Source organism: Anopheles arabiensis, chromosome 3 (assembly GCF_016920715.1).
Source record: "Anopheles arabiensis isolate DONGOLA chromosome 3, AaraD3, whole genome shotgun sequence".
NCBI lineage: Eukaryota > Metazoa > Arthropoda > Insecta > Diptera > Culicidae > Anopheles > Anopheles arabiensis.
Genome location: NC_053518.1, coordinates 60,352,446 through 60,371,137, shown reverse-complemented (window position 1 = coordinate 60,371,137; position 18,692 = coordinate 60,352,446). Strand labels below are relative to the sequence as shown.

Below are 18,692 nucleotides of genomic sequence, written 5' to 3'. Positions count from 1 at the left end.
GTTAAGGATGTTATGAACAGAAATAAAAGTATGGATCGAAAAGAGTGTAAAAGTCTTCCCGGAGATCTTAAAAAAAAACTAACTAAAAATGATATACTTTATTATGAATTGTACCAACCGTCACTAGGTTTAAAATGGCAATGTTTAAATAGATTGAAAATTCACGAAATAATGTTAAAACTTATGGTAACCCACGACATGGAGGCGATGTATAAATAATAGAATTGTACCTAACGACACCAAACAAGTATATAACAAACAAATGCTATGTTGCTTTAAGTAATAAGAATTCCATAGTGGCTACACACTTATTAATGTTACTATCAGACAAAGAAGTCAAATATATAGCCAGGTCGGCACTATTTGAATGTAAAATGAATAGTGCATGAATTAAGTTATTAAAAATATTAAAGAGAACTAGTTTCATATTTTTATTTTTACTAAATTCGTTTACATAGCTATACACTAGCTAAAGCTGAATAGTGTTACTCTTGACTTCGCCAATGGCAATGTTTTCAATAGTATTTAAAATAAAGGTTTTAACATAATTAATAAATCACAGCTTATTGTAATCGTTTCTACTAAAAAAGAAGTATAATGTGACAACCCTGTTGATTCAAATACTCTTCGCGTCCAGTGATCCCCAACGTGATCTTTAGGGGTCTCTCAAAAATAAGATGGGCATTGTGGAAGCTGTAGGTTTATACCATGCTAGCTCACTTGTATCTCCGGATCAAATCTCACTCTCTTAAAGAAGCAAAACTCGTTCTCTCTTATACTCTTTTTACTACATTAAAATAAGCTCGTGGCCCCAAACAGTTTCGTTTCGTTGCGCTGGATGCTGCGGTTACTGTAATCTATGTTGCTCTCTTTCATCCATCCTTACTCACATCGCAGCGAATCTCTCTTTTACAAAGCGCTCAGCTGACTTTACCCCCATCCGACTGGTGGTAGCGAGCTTTTTCTCACAGTTTTCCATTTGCCCCTCACTGCAATCCTCACCCGAAGCGGCTCGATCAGCAGCACCCACGACAAAGCGTTGGGCGCGTTCGACCGATCGACCGACTGACTGACTTCTGGTCGTTCAACGGCAACCCCGAGACGACGATCGATGCCAAAACCCCCAGTAGTAGCGGGCCTCGTTTTGAAGGTTCGCCGCTCGCTCGCTCGTGCAGCTCACTACTCTGGCGAGAAGCGCGTTGTTGTTGAACGGCCGCATGTCGCCGGCGAGCGTATGGTTGCGGTTTGTGTTTTGTTTTGCGCTTTTCATTTTCAGTATTGAGCTGTCCCGCGCGACGGCAGGACGTGTTTCGCGTGAAGCTTGCTTGCTAGCGGTTCGGTTTCAACTACGCGCCTTTGCATCCGTTTTCCGTCTCACGTTGGTGCTTCCTGATTCGTCCTTTTATTATAATCGTGGTTATTGCATGTGGTCTGTGCAGTGTTTTCGTTGCTGTTTACGTCGCAGTTTCGTGCATGACCTTCCTCACGCGTATGCAAAACACACCTCAAACTATTGAAAGGTTTTGCGTGCAGTGGAATAATTTACGCGCGTAAAAACGATCAGTTACGTGCGCAACCGTAGCCGGGGGCGATTAAATCCGAATCCTTCGGGGTTGTGAAAAAACAAAGATTTCTCGACCCAGCAAGCGAAAAAGTAAGCAACAAACGGAAACCCATCGTGGGTTTTCCGCAAACAGTAAAGTGTCTTGATCATTTATTGATCGCAATCGCAGTCTTGTGTTCTCTAATCTAAGCGACGCTAAAAATCAACCGTTGTGTTTGTTTCTGATTAAAATTATTTACTGCTGTGATCTGGTAATAATGTAGCATCAATTTAAAGTGATCGTTTTGTGTACTAGTACTTCTAGCACGAGTGTCCTTCGAAGCTGTTAGAAATCTTTGTGAAACACTGTTTCATTAATCTGCTACCGAATTCCATGTGCTGAGACAGCTTTTATGCAAAAAGTACGATCGTCCACAAGTATGCACGGAAGTTGGAAGAAGGATGCTAATTTCCAAAACGTAAATACCTGCAATTACGACAATTAAAGTGTGAGTGCAAACGAGCCGCGTGTAAGACACAACACGATTGCCCCAGTCAGCTTAACCTGCGCCCAACCAAGCCCTTCGACCAACAGGCTTCGACAGCACCAGCAGGCTGGCTTCTGCTTCTGATGCGGCTGCTTGGCAAGATTACTGTTATTATCGCATGAATTAGGATCAATTTATGGTCCATTCCCGCACGGAACGTATTGGCGGCACGAAGAAGGGAGTGAATCGGTGTGGTATGATTCAAGTTTGACCCTTTCCGTGTCGTGCCGTGCTGAAGTGTAGCAGTTAATGCTGAAGTGAGTGGAGAGGATGTGTAGTCACCACAAGGATGCATGTACGGCCGTGTGATTTCTGACGATTTGCGGCAAAGTCAATGTATAATGACTACAGTGTGTCGCAGAGTGCCGGAGATGAGTAGCATACGATGTGAGGCAAAGTAACACAAAAGAGCAAAGTGATTTTTATACTGTCTATGGACATAATGCCTGATTAGTAGTGAAAAGCTACATACCCACATACATTAACGATAAAATACAAATCAACACAACAGCAAGGCACTGAAGCATTCAACGCACTTTGCCTGTTCGCAATGTAAATAAAACACTCACTATCGCTTAAGGCCAGTATTAGTGATTTAAGGAAATCGATAGCGTTTAGTGACGTATGGAAGTAGCATAGTTATTCTTGTGTGTATGTGTGTATGTGCATTTTCTTGTCTCTGTGCGTGTGTGAGTAACGAAACAAAAATTCCAATTCTAAAACTCGTGTGTGCGAAAGCTATTTATCCCCCAAACCCTCTCTCACATCACTTTGACGTTCTTCAACGTACGATCTCCAGCCGAGGCAAGATTTCCGTTATCGAAACCCTCAAGCCACGTAGCCCTTCAGTTCCGGTAGTTGCTGTTGAAAACAGTTGAAGGAAAAAAAAAGCCGTCCTACTGTCGGGGGCCTCCGAAGTGCACCTTCGTGTTTGGAGCGTAGAAGACAGCAGCGTGTGGTGAAAAATATAGAAAAAAATAGCGCCGATCTAAACGCAACGCGAAGGCAACAACTCTAACGCGCCTTCGCTTCGACCGGAGCGCGCTAACCTGTTTGAAAGGTACTGCACAAATCGCACCGAACCAGTTGTGTCCGCTGCAAACAACAAAACCTGCCGCCGCTGGTGCAAAAGACTGCGGCTACTGCTACGACTGGGAGGTTCAAGAATAATAATACAAACCCTCCCCGCCTCCCGTCACTTGTAAGGGCCCATGCGCAGACAGTGGCAGGTAGTGGGCAGGCGTACTAGAGAGCAGCCAGCTTCACGTACGCAGTACCGGTTTGCCAGCTAGCTCGGCACCTGGCTGGGTGTGAACGGAGGGGGGATCGTGAAAAATCTATGGTCTGCACCGAAACGGCGGGGACCTCGAAGATTGCGCGAACGTTTGTTGGTGGCACTGTGGTCCGACGTTCTAGCCAGGTTGCCGCCGACCAGTCGTCCCCGTCCATTACTACTACTCTCGCGGTACAGTGGTCCTACCTTCCGAGCACGGTGGAGGCCTGATTGTGTCCAGCTCGCGAACACGTATGCTAAAAACACTCCATGCTCCAAACGGGTACAAATTAAGGTGTGCATTTACTCGTACACGTACTCCGTACACGACCATCTTGGCCAGTTTCTCCGCGTTCTAGAAACGCCTCACTTCCTCGGTTTTTGGTGCGCACCTCCACAGCCTCTCGAGCACCAGCAGGCGACCAATTAAAAGGGCATTAATGAAAACAACCGTCTGGTTGAGGGGACACCGTGCGCGCCGTGTCGATTGGGTTACCAGCTTTCGCGGACTGTCCGTCGCGCAAGAGTCCTACACGCTGGCGGGGGTCCTAGAGTGCTGACGGAAGTACCGCGGAATACATCGATCGATGCATTGGGCTTCTCAAGGCATTGAGCTTTCGTAAAGCTCTGAGTGATTGCCAGAAAGTGTGAGTGTGTTTGTGTGTGTTTGTGTGGTTGTATGTGACCCAATATTGAATCCAACTGACCCCAGCTGCGTTCCCGTTGACCCGCGCTCTAGTGGCATGATACCGAAGTGTGCTGCAGTCGATTGCGGTGAAACGAATGGGTCCGTGTGAGCGTGTGATCGTGTAGAAAATTATTGTCCAAGAATCCTGAAAGTGTCTGTTTGAAAAAAAAAGAGAGGGAGTGAGAAAAAAGGTCTAGATAGATGGGAAGTGTGCACTTGCGTGTATGTAGCTGTCCATTAATGCTAATCTCGTAGCGGTGATTGTCAGTTGGTTCGCCTACCGTTACTGCTGCGACTGCTCGTGAGCATCAGAAGCAAGCACACCCTAGACCTCTGCATTCGTCGTTGCATACACTCTCCCGGATGTTTCGATGCAGTAGTGCTGGTGTAACCGATCGACATCGGTGATTTGCCCTTCTTCTTCATCATCATCGTCATCGTTCACCTAAACGCTGGAGTTACAGTACGCGATTGCTGTTGTGGTCATCGTCACTGTCATCGCACAAGGATTATCATTTTGATACGGCGTACTGGAATTTTAATGGTTTACATGGTAAGTGCTGATAATTCATTGTACAGATCAAAGTTTTCAAAGTACAGATTTTGTACAGATCAAAGTTTGGTTCAAAGGATAGTATAACAACACAAAGGTGTCCGCCTGCGTAGTGCACAGCAAACGGATCTTACCGCCTATGGTTCGTTCTGTTACGGTCAAGGTTTCCCGGGTCTCCACGTGCCCTCTCGTCCTGTCTCGCACGGGCACTAGCGCACCGGTGAAAGGACACTGGAGCAGCTGTGCCAAAGCCTCTCGGTCTCCCTGAGGGCTGAGGACACTCATGATCATGATCGGGGGGTGAATAAAATCAGTGCCATGAGCACGGCCGACGGTAAAACCTTCCACCTGCTCTCGTGTGCGGTCGTGGCAGTACGATTACGGAACGCCGGAGTTCCTGCCCGACCGGCCGCTTCCGTGCCTACTACCGCCTCCCACGTCGCGGCGCCTGGTTTCCAACCGAAGGACAAACGATCAAACGGGCGTACATATGTGACAATAAAATACAGCTGTCATTATTAGGTAGCGTTTATCGATGAAATAAAACGGCACAACCAATCCGTAATTGACAATTGCCACTCTCATTAGCCGATCGGGCCTTTGTCGTCCGGAGGGCACCCCCTGAAGAGTGTGCGCTCAAGATTGTGGGCATCGCACAGTTGGCTGATCAGAAGCGCTGTCAGATCAGGGCCAGCCTTGAAAGGTGGTCCTAGTTTCTTGAGCGATACACAAATGTACGCACACATACGGACACTTTGATCTTGAAATATGCATATCAATAATTGCGCTGAAGTGTACTTGTGCCACACGACTATTAAGATTGGTTTGATAAACAGCGTGTATTGTGCTTAAAGTACTGCACCTTACCCAAGCCGTATGTGAGCATAGGACACATAGCATAGGATTGTTCTAACGTTTAAAGCATTGAAAGAAGCTCGCAATTGGATTACTTTTGCAGATTAGACCCTCATGAGACATCAAAGGCCATATTCTCAAGGGTGGTCTAATTGACATTCGTAATCAGCCAGTCATTCATGAATTGCTTGCATTCGTGAAAAAATGTCTAAGTACACAATTTTTTCCACAAATTTTCAGCATTTTTTGGAGCGTATCACAAACATGCTAGATCATTTATGATCGGCGTATAACATCGCTTGATCAATGATAGCCGATTTCCTGAACACATCTCATACTATTGCTCGCCGTAAAGTTCCCTTCTTCAACCGATTCAACGTCTGCAAAAATATTTCAGTTCATTCCTTCTCTCAATATATACTAATTGTTGCCACCCCAAACCACTAAGGCGGCAACTTAATCCACTGTTTACCCGCTACAACACCAGCGCTAATGTGCGCCACTGCTTAACCCCTTAGCAGTCTCCCGTTTCGTCTCGCTGTCGCCCTCTCCCCGAAAAAAAGCGAAAGGTGTGCCCGGTTTGCTTAAAAGGCGGCAGAATCGAGGTGAAACAAAATCACCGCCCGACCCAACCCAGCCCAATCTTATGCGGAACCGTTTCGTCGGTACCGGGGTTCTCCCGAAAACTGGAAGCACCCACCGACACGGGTAAACACATCAACAAGCAAAAACTCACCTACATTGGCGGGACCAATCCCCTGGCTCGTGATGCTGGCGCTGAGCGCTGTTTTGCGGAGGATCGTCACCGCCATCAACGTCGGCGTAACGCGAACGACACGTTTTCGCATTAATTACATTAGAAGATGAATGTCGTGATTAGATTTTCGTTTATATTTCTTTTGCACTCACAATGCGAATGTGTGTGTGTGTGAGTTTTTTTTTCCCAAAGCTAGAAAATTTGGTACACCGTTGGTGGGTGCTGCTGTTTGAACGAAGCGAAATCCAAGCTTTCTCGTGAGCTCGTGACGCCATTGAATCCACACCTTTTTGGGGAGTTGTTGGGTGCTGCAGATTGAATTGCAGGATCCTGATCAAATAGGAAGCACAAAAATCGGTTCACAAATGAATGCCGCTTAGCAGAACTGAAAAAAACGGGGAAATAAAAAAAACAAATCCTAATAGAAATAGCGTAACTGCAACAGAAATCTGGTCGGGGTAGCCGATTTAGCAGGCTTTTTATTCAGGCGTATCCGTAAGACGTTTGCATACGAGTGAGGGAATGCAAACGTGTGCGATCGTTTAGGCGTGCTTTTTTCATTCGTTTTAACTTATCTTCCGGCCCTCCCATCACTGCCGTACGGTGCAGTTGCTTATAAGCAGCATTCGGGGTTAAACGGTTCATGACAGGGGGCCAAATCCGAACGCGGGAAGCCTGTCAGCCTACAGGAAGATGAATTAGTTTCAAAGCGCCATTCGGGTGGAAGCTCAGAATTTTTCATATATTTTTTTATTATTATTTTGCAAACCTTTATGTAGTTTTACAAGTTGCCCAGCCAGCTAGCTGTACAAATTTGCAAAACGTGAGATATATAGTTTACAAAGAAATTTAAAATTATTTTAAGACACATTTTCATTCAATATTACTGCATAGTGCTCATTACTGCAGAGTGCTGTCCCTAATATTTGTCAGAGCAGTATTGAGAAAGCAAAAAACACTTCTTCATCATCAAGGGCACAGAACACTGAGGCTACCATTATTCGGCTCCATCATCATGAGCAGTGCGTATGGAAGTCGATTTTTTTATCATAAATTCCCCTAAAAACTCATTACCAGCTCATGCCGGTGCCTATGGAAGAGGTGGTGCAGTCGTCTCCTCCCACTATGCCCGACCTTCTCATTCTTCATCTTTTTCCCTTTTCCGAAAATTTGTTGCCCTCCTAAGTGACCATTAAAAATGACCTTTGCGGTAGCCAGCCTGCCATCAAGCGAAGCTGTGTCGGTGGAAGGTTTGGCTGAGGGCTGCATCGGACGCACGATAATGGGCGGATTGAAGAACCTAGATGGAGTATTTGGAGGAAAAAATCTGAATCTATCAAGTATAAAACGTACAGGAACGTTTCAGGTGCCGGTGCAAAGCCTTGCAGATTATAGACGAAAAGAAGGAAAGGATGGCGTTTCTCTTATGAACATGAATTAATAGATGAAAACTTAAGCTGTGACGAATTGTCATCTTGATTGAACTTCTGTAAAAAATACTACAGCCAAACAACCTTTTTAATTCAAAAATTTTCATTCCACATGAATTTAAAAGATGAAAATATACATTGAATTTGATTTTTTTTAATATGATTTATTACCATTCTTAAAATCAATGAAATAAACCTCAAAACTGGAATTCTTTTGTTTTTATTTTTTTAATGTTGTCTTGACCATTTAACCAGAGAAAAAAGTAACATTAGCTTTCTATACAATTTCTATTACTTTACACACAACCGATAGGCATTACCAACTGTTTTCCATAAATCTTGCATTGCTGCAACAGCACCATTGCAAACAGGAGCTCAAGAGATACAACCCCATGAAAGCTGGCAACTTGGGAGAAGAATTCATCCTCCTCTATTTTGCCACCTATCCTCCTTCTTATGTTGGTTCTTTTTTGCAATAAAATTTTCCTTTAGCTTCACGCTCGGGTTGCACTTTTCCGTCCGTTTAACTCGTCATCCATCAGATTTAGTTATTCACAAAATATATATTTTGCCTCGGCATCGGTATCGAAGGCACGACGACATGAATATTCATAACCGTTGACTTTATCGCCCCACGAGTTTCTTCCTTTAGTGAACCAGCCGTGTCGGCAGTAGTAACAGCAGCAACCGTTTACAATTTTGCCCCAATCTATCTGGTGCTAGTGTCGTCCGCTTTGGTGGATTTTGTCATTTAACAGGATGCTTCGGTTTGTGTTTTTTTTTTCTCTTTTATGAGTAAAGTTTGCAGTTTTGTGAAGATCCATAGATTTTATTGCTTGTGCTTGCTTTCCCGATCGTCAGAGGTTGGACATTTTTTGTTGCTCCTATATGTGATTGTTTCTTCTGCTTTCAGAAAACATTTATCAAGTCGATCGTGTTCGTGTTGGTTTTCTTGTGTGATGCGACACCAACCTGCTCTGATGGGATTTATGGGGTATTAGGATGGGACTAATTGTGGCAAAATATTTGGCAGAAATAATAGGAGATTTACGTCGCTGTTGATGTAAATAATGTGACTGTTAACAACCGGCTATAAATTGATAGTGTTCACTTGTTGAAATCCGTTGTTCAACCAAATTTGTGGAAGATATATTTGGTGCTACTTTTACTCGTAGTAGTTCACAATAGAATGTAAGGAATTTACTGCTTTTTGTGTTTAGTATGTGTATTATAAACGTAAGAGTGTTTATCACAAGCGTATGAAAAAGTGTATAAGCGTATAAAACATTAATGTGGTGTCTTACTTAAAAAATTAAGTGAATGACATATTGAAATCCAAAGACAAATTATTGTATATGAATAATTAACATATTAAAGTGTGTGATTTTTTTCTTGAGTTACATGCACAAAAATTCTAATTGATTTATTATTCTAATTTTATTGTTATTTATTCTAATTGATTCGTACAACTAGTAAGCAATCATATCATATCATATTTAGATTTATTTACAAAGTTGAATTATTGCAAAGGCGTTATATATATATATATATATATATATATATATATATATATATATATATATATATATATATATATATATATATATATATATATATATATATATATATATATATATATATATATATATATATATATATATATATATACATATATATATATGTATATATATACATATATTACCAGAAAGCGATGAATACACAAAATATAATATTTTGCATCATACTACACTAGTTAATGATTCTTCGTTGTAGTCGTCCTTCAGTTTTGAAGCCATCAGATTGAATATTGTCATAAAATTTATCCTCTACCATTTATCGCTGGCAGGATGCTACTTCTTTGAAGACCCACGATGCAATTTAATACCGTCAAACGGAACGAAAAAGAAGCCCTAGGTAAAGCTAAGAAACTGCGGGGAGATATTGATCGATATCGTAAAAAACAACAACGCATCTTTAGCCTGCTCCCGTGTTGGCGAGAGGTCATCGTAAAATACTGTGTTGCTCGTAACTGCCTGGCAGGACTGTACCGAGTATGCAAAAGGCGTTATTGCTTTGTATGCGACAAAACGGTGCGTGTGACATTTTCTTGATGGCGCCAAAATACGGCCCACCTCTGGAAGTGTGTCATCTTCACAGTCACCAAAAAACTCATTATCCACATGTAGCTTCAAGACGGTAAACTGAGGGCTGTGTACTTTGCCGTTTACACCCATCCGTTCGCGCAAAGAAGCGACCACTCGATCGATTCATCGCAAGAAAGATCTACCATCTCGGAAGAAAAATGGAACGAAACGTGATTGCGAATAGTCTCCCATCATAAGGGTAACTTTTTCCCAAGGAATGGAAGATGATGTAGAAGGGAACGGGGAGAGCAATAGGGGAGAGCAATAGGGGAGAGCTGGTACACACAAGAAGCAAACGAAACGAAACGGAAAGCTTAACTCGTTTTTAATAAGCTAAAGATTTATGTAACCTAATGTAATTTTTGGATCGCTTCTCGATGTGTCCGTGGGTATGGGTCGCAGCTGAGAATGGGTCGTGCTGCCGCGCTTCAGAGACGCGCCAGCTATATTGATTGATTAACGACACACGGTGCATGACGGTTGGGCAGGGACCTGGGCGGGCTGGGGCATTGGAAGAAGAAAGGCCACAGAAAACGACACGAAAGATCGCGGGGCGTGGGATCGCACAAGTTCGCGCCACAGATCGCTGATGGTGCTGACGAGGGTTCACGACACGATCCTAACAGACAGCGCGACCTTATGCTTTGGTGAAGGCGTGTTTTGTGTGCCGTGCAACGTTTGGGAACGGCTGGGCTGGGCTGGGATTGAGTGTTTTGGGCGCTGGCGCTCATCGCCGGCATCATCACGAAGATGATCTTCTTCCCATCCCGAATGACACGATTTTGGGGTCTCGCCTGAAACCGTCGACGAAGCTGCAACAAACATACTCACTAACATACACCCGCCGTTTGAAAGCAGATTTGCCGAAAAGACGAACCCAAACGCAAACGATTGGGAAAAGGGTGGGAATAATCAGATCCGATCGTTGCTGGAACGTGTTGTGCGCTGGTTCAAATCCTCACCGACTGCAGTGACTCACACCACCTTCGCTACGGCGCTTGTACTAAAGGGGAGATTTATATCTTAACGAATCAACAAAACGTCACCTTTAGCCACGGTACGAATAAGCCAAGGATTCCTGCCGTAAGGATTTCCACCACATCCTGCCCAAGTGACATTTGATAGCTGCGATGGATCTGTTCACGTTCGATGAGATACGAAGTTGGGGTCTGTCGACTGTTGCCAGTGTTTCGAGCACGTACAAAATGGCTTAATTAACCTTCCATAACATCGATCTGATCAGGCGGAGCTTAGAAATTTGATACATTTGTTTCTTGTTATTTGGTTATCTCTACGTAAATATTTTCTTTCTACTTCATCCAGAATGGGTTCGATTGTAATGTTATGAAACAATCCTAATAGTTACTAGTTTGTAAAGCAGATTATTTATTTTTAATAATTTAAGAAAAGATATTTTGATCACTTAGTATCACTTAAAATATTTAGAGAATCATAAATGCATTCATTACTTTTTTTTAACAAAATCTGTTAAACTATGTTATAAACTCTGTTCATTTTGTAATCACAATATTATGTGAATGTCTATTTCAAAGCATAGCAACAGTATCAACCTAGTAAATTTAATGTTAGTTTACTGAATGGATCATGTGACCTTGAGCACTAAGTTTTTATGCGCCACATACGAAATTACAGCAATTAGACGGAATCGTTTATATTCACCCTGCATAATGAGCTCACAAAAAAGTGATCGTTAATGGTACACGTTGCTGTGTGGAGAAAAAAATGTTGCTTTAGAAGCAACATGTAGGAGTTGGCTACAAAAACGTTTTAGTTGTTTTTTTTTAGCGATGTCGAGAATCTGGTTGAAGTTTGCGATTTGATTTTACACAGCGTCTGCGATAAGGAACTTTAAGCATAAGTGGTGTTAATGAAGCAATAATAAAGCTTTAAAAGCTGTAAGATTAAAATGCGGTTAAATGGTGTAAGGTGTGATAAGTTACCGGAAGTGCTTGTTACTAACTTATTCAATTAATACTTTAATTGTAAGTAACTGAAAGGAGGAATTGCAATCATCGTTGTTGAAATAAATAAAAAACTTTGTTTCTACTGCTAAGTTGTCTGTGTTGACCAATTGATTCAATAATATAACAAATGACTGTTTTAAGCCAACATCGAACGAGGTAGCGATTCGTTGGAATAAAAACATAATATTAACAAAACTAATAGCATTCAATCATCAGCCAAACGCGACGGCAGTGTTGATAGCTACAGCAGAACCGCTCAGAAGAACCGCGCCCAAGTGTGAAAGTAAAAGTCCTACGATCTTCTTAAGGCGCCTACCGGAGGTGTTGCGTTTCCAGCCAGCAGAACACACCTTATTCATTTTTTGTACTCTCCATAAACCCTACATATGTTTGAGGATATTCACTCGACAGCTCAAGCTACGATCGACACGTTGGGTCCTACGCGTGGACGGTCTGAATAATTCATTAGAGTAAGTCATTAAATTTAAATCCTCTGCTCAGAACGACCGGGCGGAAGGCGAACTAAAAAGGGAGATCAGACAGAAAGCAAAAAATACAGATCAAACTGTAATGCAAGTAAAAAGCCATTACGACACTTTAAGAGCGGCACAACGAACATTCAAGGGACCGTGGATCTTAAATGTGTCATAGAAGCAGCAAGGGGTTAGCTATATGGGACGATTTAATTTGCTCCGCATCTTAAGCACTGCTAAAGGTCCATGGTCACATATAGCAGAAACACTTTGGAGCACTTTTTTCGGAAGGCTCCCCAGAACGGGCGGCGTGGTCACACCTGCCAGCCGCCGTCCGGTGCACTTGATGACGACCTGAGGTTTTTTTTGCTTCTGCCTCTCAGCACCTTTCCGTTTGATCGCTTCACGAGCACAAGGCGCAATGGTAATAATTTTATTATTTAACGACAGGCGGAAAATGCGACGAACTTTTACGCACGATAAGTGTGGGGTGTGTGTCACACCGGCCACACATACTTCACACGGGCGGGCTATTCGCTTAACCGCACACGCACCGTGTTGGTGAGGATGAAAAAAAACAAACACACACAGAGGTGACAGCAGAAAAAGAACCGAAGAAGAGAGGAAGGCGATAAACATGAAAAAAAGTCGAATGGCATCTCAAAATGACTTCGCTAACACTTTTATGACAGCTGATGACAGGTATTATGACAGGTTCATCATAAAGATATCAATAATAATTATACGAAGCCGTTAAACCGTCACACGATGGGTGCGATAGATGAGAAAGAGACTGGAATACAGCGAGCTGAAGGCAAGAATGAAGCTGATAGTGTGTGATTAAAGCACTCATTTGCTCACCCGACTTTTCGAGGACAGCAAGAGCGAGAGAGAGTGCCAGCCCCACCTTGGAAATCAATAATCCGCTGGAGGGCGTTGTTTCTAAGATTGGTCAAAGCATACCAAGAAAGGTCGCCAGAGGTTTGTCGTGTTAGCCTTATGTGATTCGCATTCCAATTATCCAGCAATACACACTTCTGAGTTCCAAGAAAGTTATAACTCTCTGCTAACTGTTGCGCTCCTATTGCTAGCTGGTCCGTGCGCTACAAGAGGACCGATCTCGTGCGAGCCTAACTTTCATCTCTGATAACGGGGCACAATTGAGTAGGACTATTTTGCCACCTTTTAAACGTGGTACCCTCGCTAGACAACCAATTACTTCTCCACCGCTGGGAGTCTCACGGCACGGTATCAAAGTGCGAGCACGCTACCTGCGGTGCGCCATATTAACAACCGATTAAGTTATAGCCAATTTAGAGCGATATCGTCGGCAAACTGGTGGGTACGAGTGCACCCGATCGGCCCCGAATCGCTTGCTAACGTCAGGCACGCTTTGTCGGTAGCGAAGGTGCCTGCATCGCCAATGCTGGTCAGTATCCCAAAAACGGACAAAAACGGAGACAGTTGGATGATAAGTGATCGGAGTGGAGGTGCTACCAGCAATTTGCCGTCGATTCTGAACGATCCTTACCTAATTCCACGTCCTCCCCGAATGTTCAAAACGAGTTGAGCGCCTGAAAACGCTCCACACTGCTTACACTCCTTGTACAGTCGAGTGGTCGATCAAACCAGTCGGACAATCGGGCACAATCTTTGTAAAAAAGCAATCGTCATATTGGCCGTCAGACTTGTACTATACTACCTGAGCACTTGAATCAAGCAGTCTAAACGTAATCCACTACCCAAGAATGCTCACTCGTGACATAAAGTGGTAACGCCTTTTTGAAGGAGGGCTCGCGATCGATTGCAATCGCGACCGGGAAAGTGTAGGAATTAAAGGCACACTTCTGATTAATGTAATTTGATTTTATTTAATTAATAATAGTTTCATCGATCGGGCTTTCTATTGCACCCTTTAGTTTGCTTCTGCCGCTTGCCGTCTGACACCAGCAGCAGTCGCTCCAAAAGTTCCATAGACCAGATCCGTTATCTTTGGTGATTGTTGGCGAGAGTCTTTCGTAAGGCCTCCGCTTCAATGAGGGATACTGTTTGCCTTTGCTGTTCGCGTTCTGCTCTGGAGGCTGAGTGGTGGCTGAAGGGATTGGAGAAAAACAACCACAACTAGCCGTAGCGTTAGTGTGTGTGGATACTTGCAAGAAGTACGCGTCCATCTGATCGCAAAGGCGATATCTGTGTGGTCAGGTTCAGCTTTTTCCTTTGCCATAATGCAAAGGAAGGGCTGCACGTGTATCTGTGTCTGGTGTTGTGTGTGTATTTTCCTCTTTTCTTTCGCCCGCATTATGATGCTCGTTTGGTTTGGACTGGCTTTGTGGCGTTATTAAATCCCATAAGTGATTGATTTGGCTTTTATGGTTTCGCCGCCCGCCACGGTTACCTACGCAGACTGCAGCCAGGCGCGATCGCACGAGCCCGAGTTGCGCACACGTTGATGCAGACGATGATGATGATGATAATGATGATGATGATGATTGTGATGATGGTGGCAAAAGCATGTTTCTTTCGCCGAATTGGCTAAACTGGCTAGAAGGACCACATGTGCTCGACATTTCTTGTGCCGGGCCGACATGCGCTTTGGGCGTACCAGGATGATTTGTATTTGAGGGAATTGTGCGGTTTCACTGTGTGGCGGCTTTAAGTGGCACTTTGGCTTTGTGTGCAATTTTATACGCCTTCAGTTGGGAGACTGGGTGGTTTGGATCGCCGGCTCGTAGATGATGCAATGGGCAGTAATTAATAATTAATTTGATTTAAAAATTCCAACGGTTAATTAGATAAGACACTTGTCCCATAAGGTACGTAAGATGATGTGTGTAGTAGGGAATAACCATTTTGGTCGATTGTCTACGTCCCTGTTTGGACATTTGGTCCGGAATAGATAGCCGGCAATAGATCAATGTCTCAACAGAAAACTCAGGCCGGAATCAAGCATTGACTAGAGTCAGGCTTAATATTCTAATGTAGGTATATTTAGAGCCAAGAAGAGCTTATAAAAATGATGCTTTACTATTAAAGATTGGAATTAACAAAAAATCATTCCAATCATTCATATTTTAAGAAAGAGATACAAATAGTTTGTTTATTTGATTTATACTAATTTTCTTAACATTCTACTCCTTACTTTCACGTGTTATTCTCTTTTATTTAGAATAGGACGTATTGTTTTGCATTATACTTCACAAATAATGAAATGACTGTAGCTATGTAGCGATGCTCTCAATACCCAGTAACTGTAGGCTGCATTTTCTCACCTTTCCAAACTGCACCAACCATTACCGTCTGCCCTTTGACGTACAGCATAATGTGACCGTACCAAAAGTGCGCACCGCACGGTACCGCAGGAAAGCACGAACGTTTTAAAACGAAAGTGAGAGGAAAACTAGAGCAAACCTTTTATATTTCAGCTTGGTCAACACGCCAAGCGGTACCGGGTGTAACGTTTCATGTTTTTTTTCTCATATCTCCTGCGAGTGTGTATGTATGTGTCTTTTTTATTATTGCTTTCGCCTTCCAATCTGACTTTTGTCCAAAACCCTTCAAGCACGTGCTGTGTGAGTCATTAGCGAACGGGACCCGTACCCAGGCTTCCTACAGGCAGGCGCAGCTTGTTTCCTCGGGCGATGCCGGGAAGCACGGTAGCATCGAGCAAATTCTTTAAGCACGAATCCGGCGCAGCCACACCGCGGAGAGCTTAAGAAAACATTAAGACGCTAAGCCTCGGTCGTTCGGGTGTGGTGCGAGCAGCGGGGTCACGAAGAAAAGTCGCACACAAACCACAAGCTGGAAGCTGCTTGCTTCCCTTGCAGCGCCCATCCGCATCCTCGGGGAGCGCCAAAATGTGGATCTTTTCCAGATCCTTTTCGCTGCACAAACGGGTCGCGCATTCTGCTGTCCGGATGCCGCTGAATTTACCTTTCTTTCGATCTCCGTCGTTTTCTGCCACCACTCTGGAGACTGGTCTTTTGAATACGGTCACACCACCGGTCCAATTGTTCATAAATGCAACTCATGAATTATTATGCTGCCGGCGGGTCGAGCCACTGCCTCCCCGACTCGGGTGCTTGGTTGGGCACGGGAATTAAATCTTAACATCATGATTTTGCTCCACGTTTACTTGGGTCCCGTTTCGAGCGACGCGTGATACACATATTTTGCAAATGACCAGTAAAACAGCGACAAACGGCAAATAATAAAAGGAAAATGAATACAAAAACCGTGGATAAAGTGACGGAAAGTGATACACTTTTTTTTCAAAAGCCATGGAAAGTTTTAGCTCTGTTGAGAGCTTAAGGAGTGTGTGCCTTTGCATTATTATGTATAAGGTGACATTATATTTTATTGATATGTTTTATCCGGCGAATTATGTTTTGTTTTTTCAACCCTTTTTGTGTGTTTGTTCTGTTATACTTTACTTCGCTGTACTACCATTAGTTAACTGTAAACTTATATTTCGGTTTGGTTATTAATGGTTTAAAGTAGTTCATTGCAGTATGAGCTGATTTATTTGTTTAATTGTTTATAACAATATCAACCCTATTGCTTTTGTGTTTATAAAATCTTTTGCTGACATAAGAATTAATCAGTATTTCATATTCTAGTTTTGTGCTCATTGTTAACAAGAAAAGTAAGTACACAATTTATCATCGACCTGTATGGATAGTAGTTTTATTGACGCTTCCTTTCAATTTATTTTTGTCATTGTGTATCGCTAAACACATCCGATCTATATTTAGTAATATCATTTATACTTGAATTGTCTCTTTCTTTGTGCTTTCACATTCATTTTTTGTTAACCACTACGATCTGTTTTGTAACTTGTTTTGTAAGAGGACATATTGCACTATTTGGGAAGTCTTGAAATCGACACACCGTAAAAAAATAGGTCGACTCATCCCTTTCCAATGTAGTTTGGCTTAACGCTGTGTCTTAACGGTGAACAGGCTGCCGGTCGTGTAAAAGGGCTTTTCGATGATAAGCAAAGGTATTCCTATCTCTGATGAATGTTTATGTAGGCCGGTTTTATCCAAACAAGTCAAAACATGTTGTTTGATTGCTTTTACATGATAACTTTGACGTAAGGAGCTGAAATTGCTTTGTTTTAATTGAAATAAAAACATAATAATTCAAAAGCAATTTAAGAACTGTTACTTTCTTCAAAATTGTGTACTAAAAAGAAAATGTATCTTTAAAAAACTTGTACCAATTCAAAGTAGAAATTTGCTTACGGTGGACTAAGATGGAAAATAGTTCACCTAGCCTAACCTCATGTTAGGCCTCATGTTGTCTTCTCACCAGTGCCGATTAGTTTTCAATTAGTTTGCATAATCTTTTGGGCATTATCGCGCATGCTGTTCGACAGTTGGTTTGTGTAGTGCGGGCGCCATACATGACCTTATTTTTTACAATTGGTGGCGCCCCATTCATCAGCCTGTGGTGGACCGCGGTGGACCTAGCTGTCAAATGACGCCTCCGCCCGGGTGCATTACTCTAGCGACGACGCAACCTCCCGCGAGTGTGTCAATATGTGCGGAAAAGCACAATTAGAATCGAACATAAATAAATGATTTATGCTTGGAGCCTACCAACCAGTGCCGAAGGAGAATATTCTACCCCGAGTGCGCGCCTTTCAGATGAGAAATCAAGGATGGAAAAATAAATAAATATGAGGGGCAAAAAAGTGCTGCGACTGCACTATTTCACACCTCACAGTAAATGAGAATGTGCTGAAATGAATGATTCAATGTGCTCAACTTCGTTCTAGAGCTTAGAGCCATAGAGTCGGTCGCGCCTCGCAACTCCCACCACATAGGTCCTCCCAGAGTCGAACCGAACACGAACTAAAAAGCGATCTACAGCCTCTTTCCATCGATCAAATATTGTCTCGACGGCCGCTCCTGCAACCGAGAGAGCGCGCGCGCGCACGCCCGCTTTTGGTCAGTCGAAGACGCGAAAGGTTAATCGCGTATTGCACGCGATCTTATCGTTGACGTCGTCGTCGTTCTTGTTGGTGCTGCCGGCGGGTAGCCACCGAAAGCGCACGCTGCGTACTGTCAACCTGAACACTTTCGATGACGGTTCTGATCTAGTTCTGTCGCCCGTAGCCGGCCAGTTTTGTGGAACACCCGTGCCCCGTATTCCCTGACTGGCCGGGTCCAGCCGACTGACCGGTTTCGCAAGGCCGGTCCTTCTTGTTTCACACCCATCACCCTTGCCCACTCCTGACCGGTGTCGTTATGCAGATTGGCTAGAATTTAGATATTAAGCTCATAATAACAAATCCATAAAATTTAATGAGGTGTAGTTTCGCAGTGTTTATCTGATAGAACATACACGTACAATCACTTCCTGATGCATTCATGAAGCTGTGGCATGTGACAGTGAACACTGAGAAGGAGAATGGATCGTGCACGTGTCTGGTTTTAAAT

The 18,692-nt window shown here is 43.2% G+C and overlaps 1 protein-coding gene across 1 annotated transcript in view; it reads left to right on the top strand.

The window, feature by feature from the left end:
* The first annotated feature begins 1,291 nt into the window (after positions 1-1,291).
* Positions 1,292-18,692, top strand: part of LOC120903353 (Krueppel-like factor luna) — a 136,534-nt gene continuing 119,133 nt past the window's right edge. Inside the window, exon 1 of the mRNA XM_040312745.1 lies at positions 1,292-4,605. Coding sequence (XP_040168679.1) covers positions 4,594-4,605 — 12 coding nt within the window. The 5' untranslated portion in view covers positions 1,292-4,593. The remainder of the gene's footprint in view (positions 4,606-18,692) is intronic.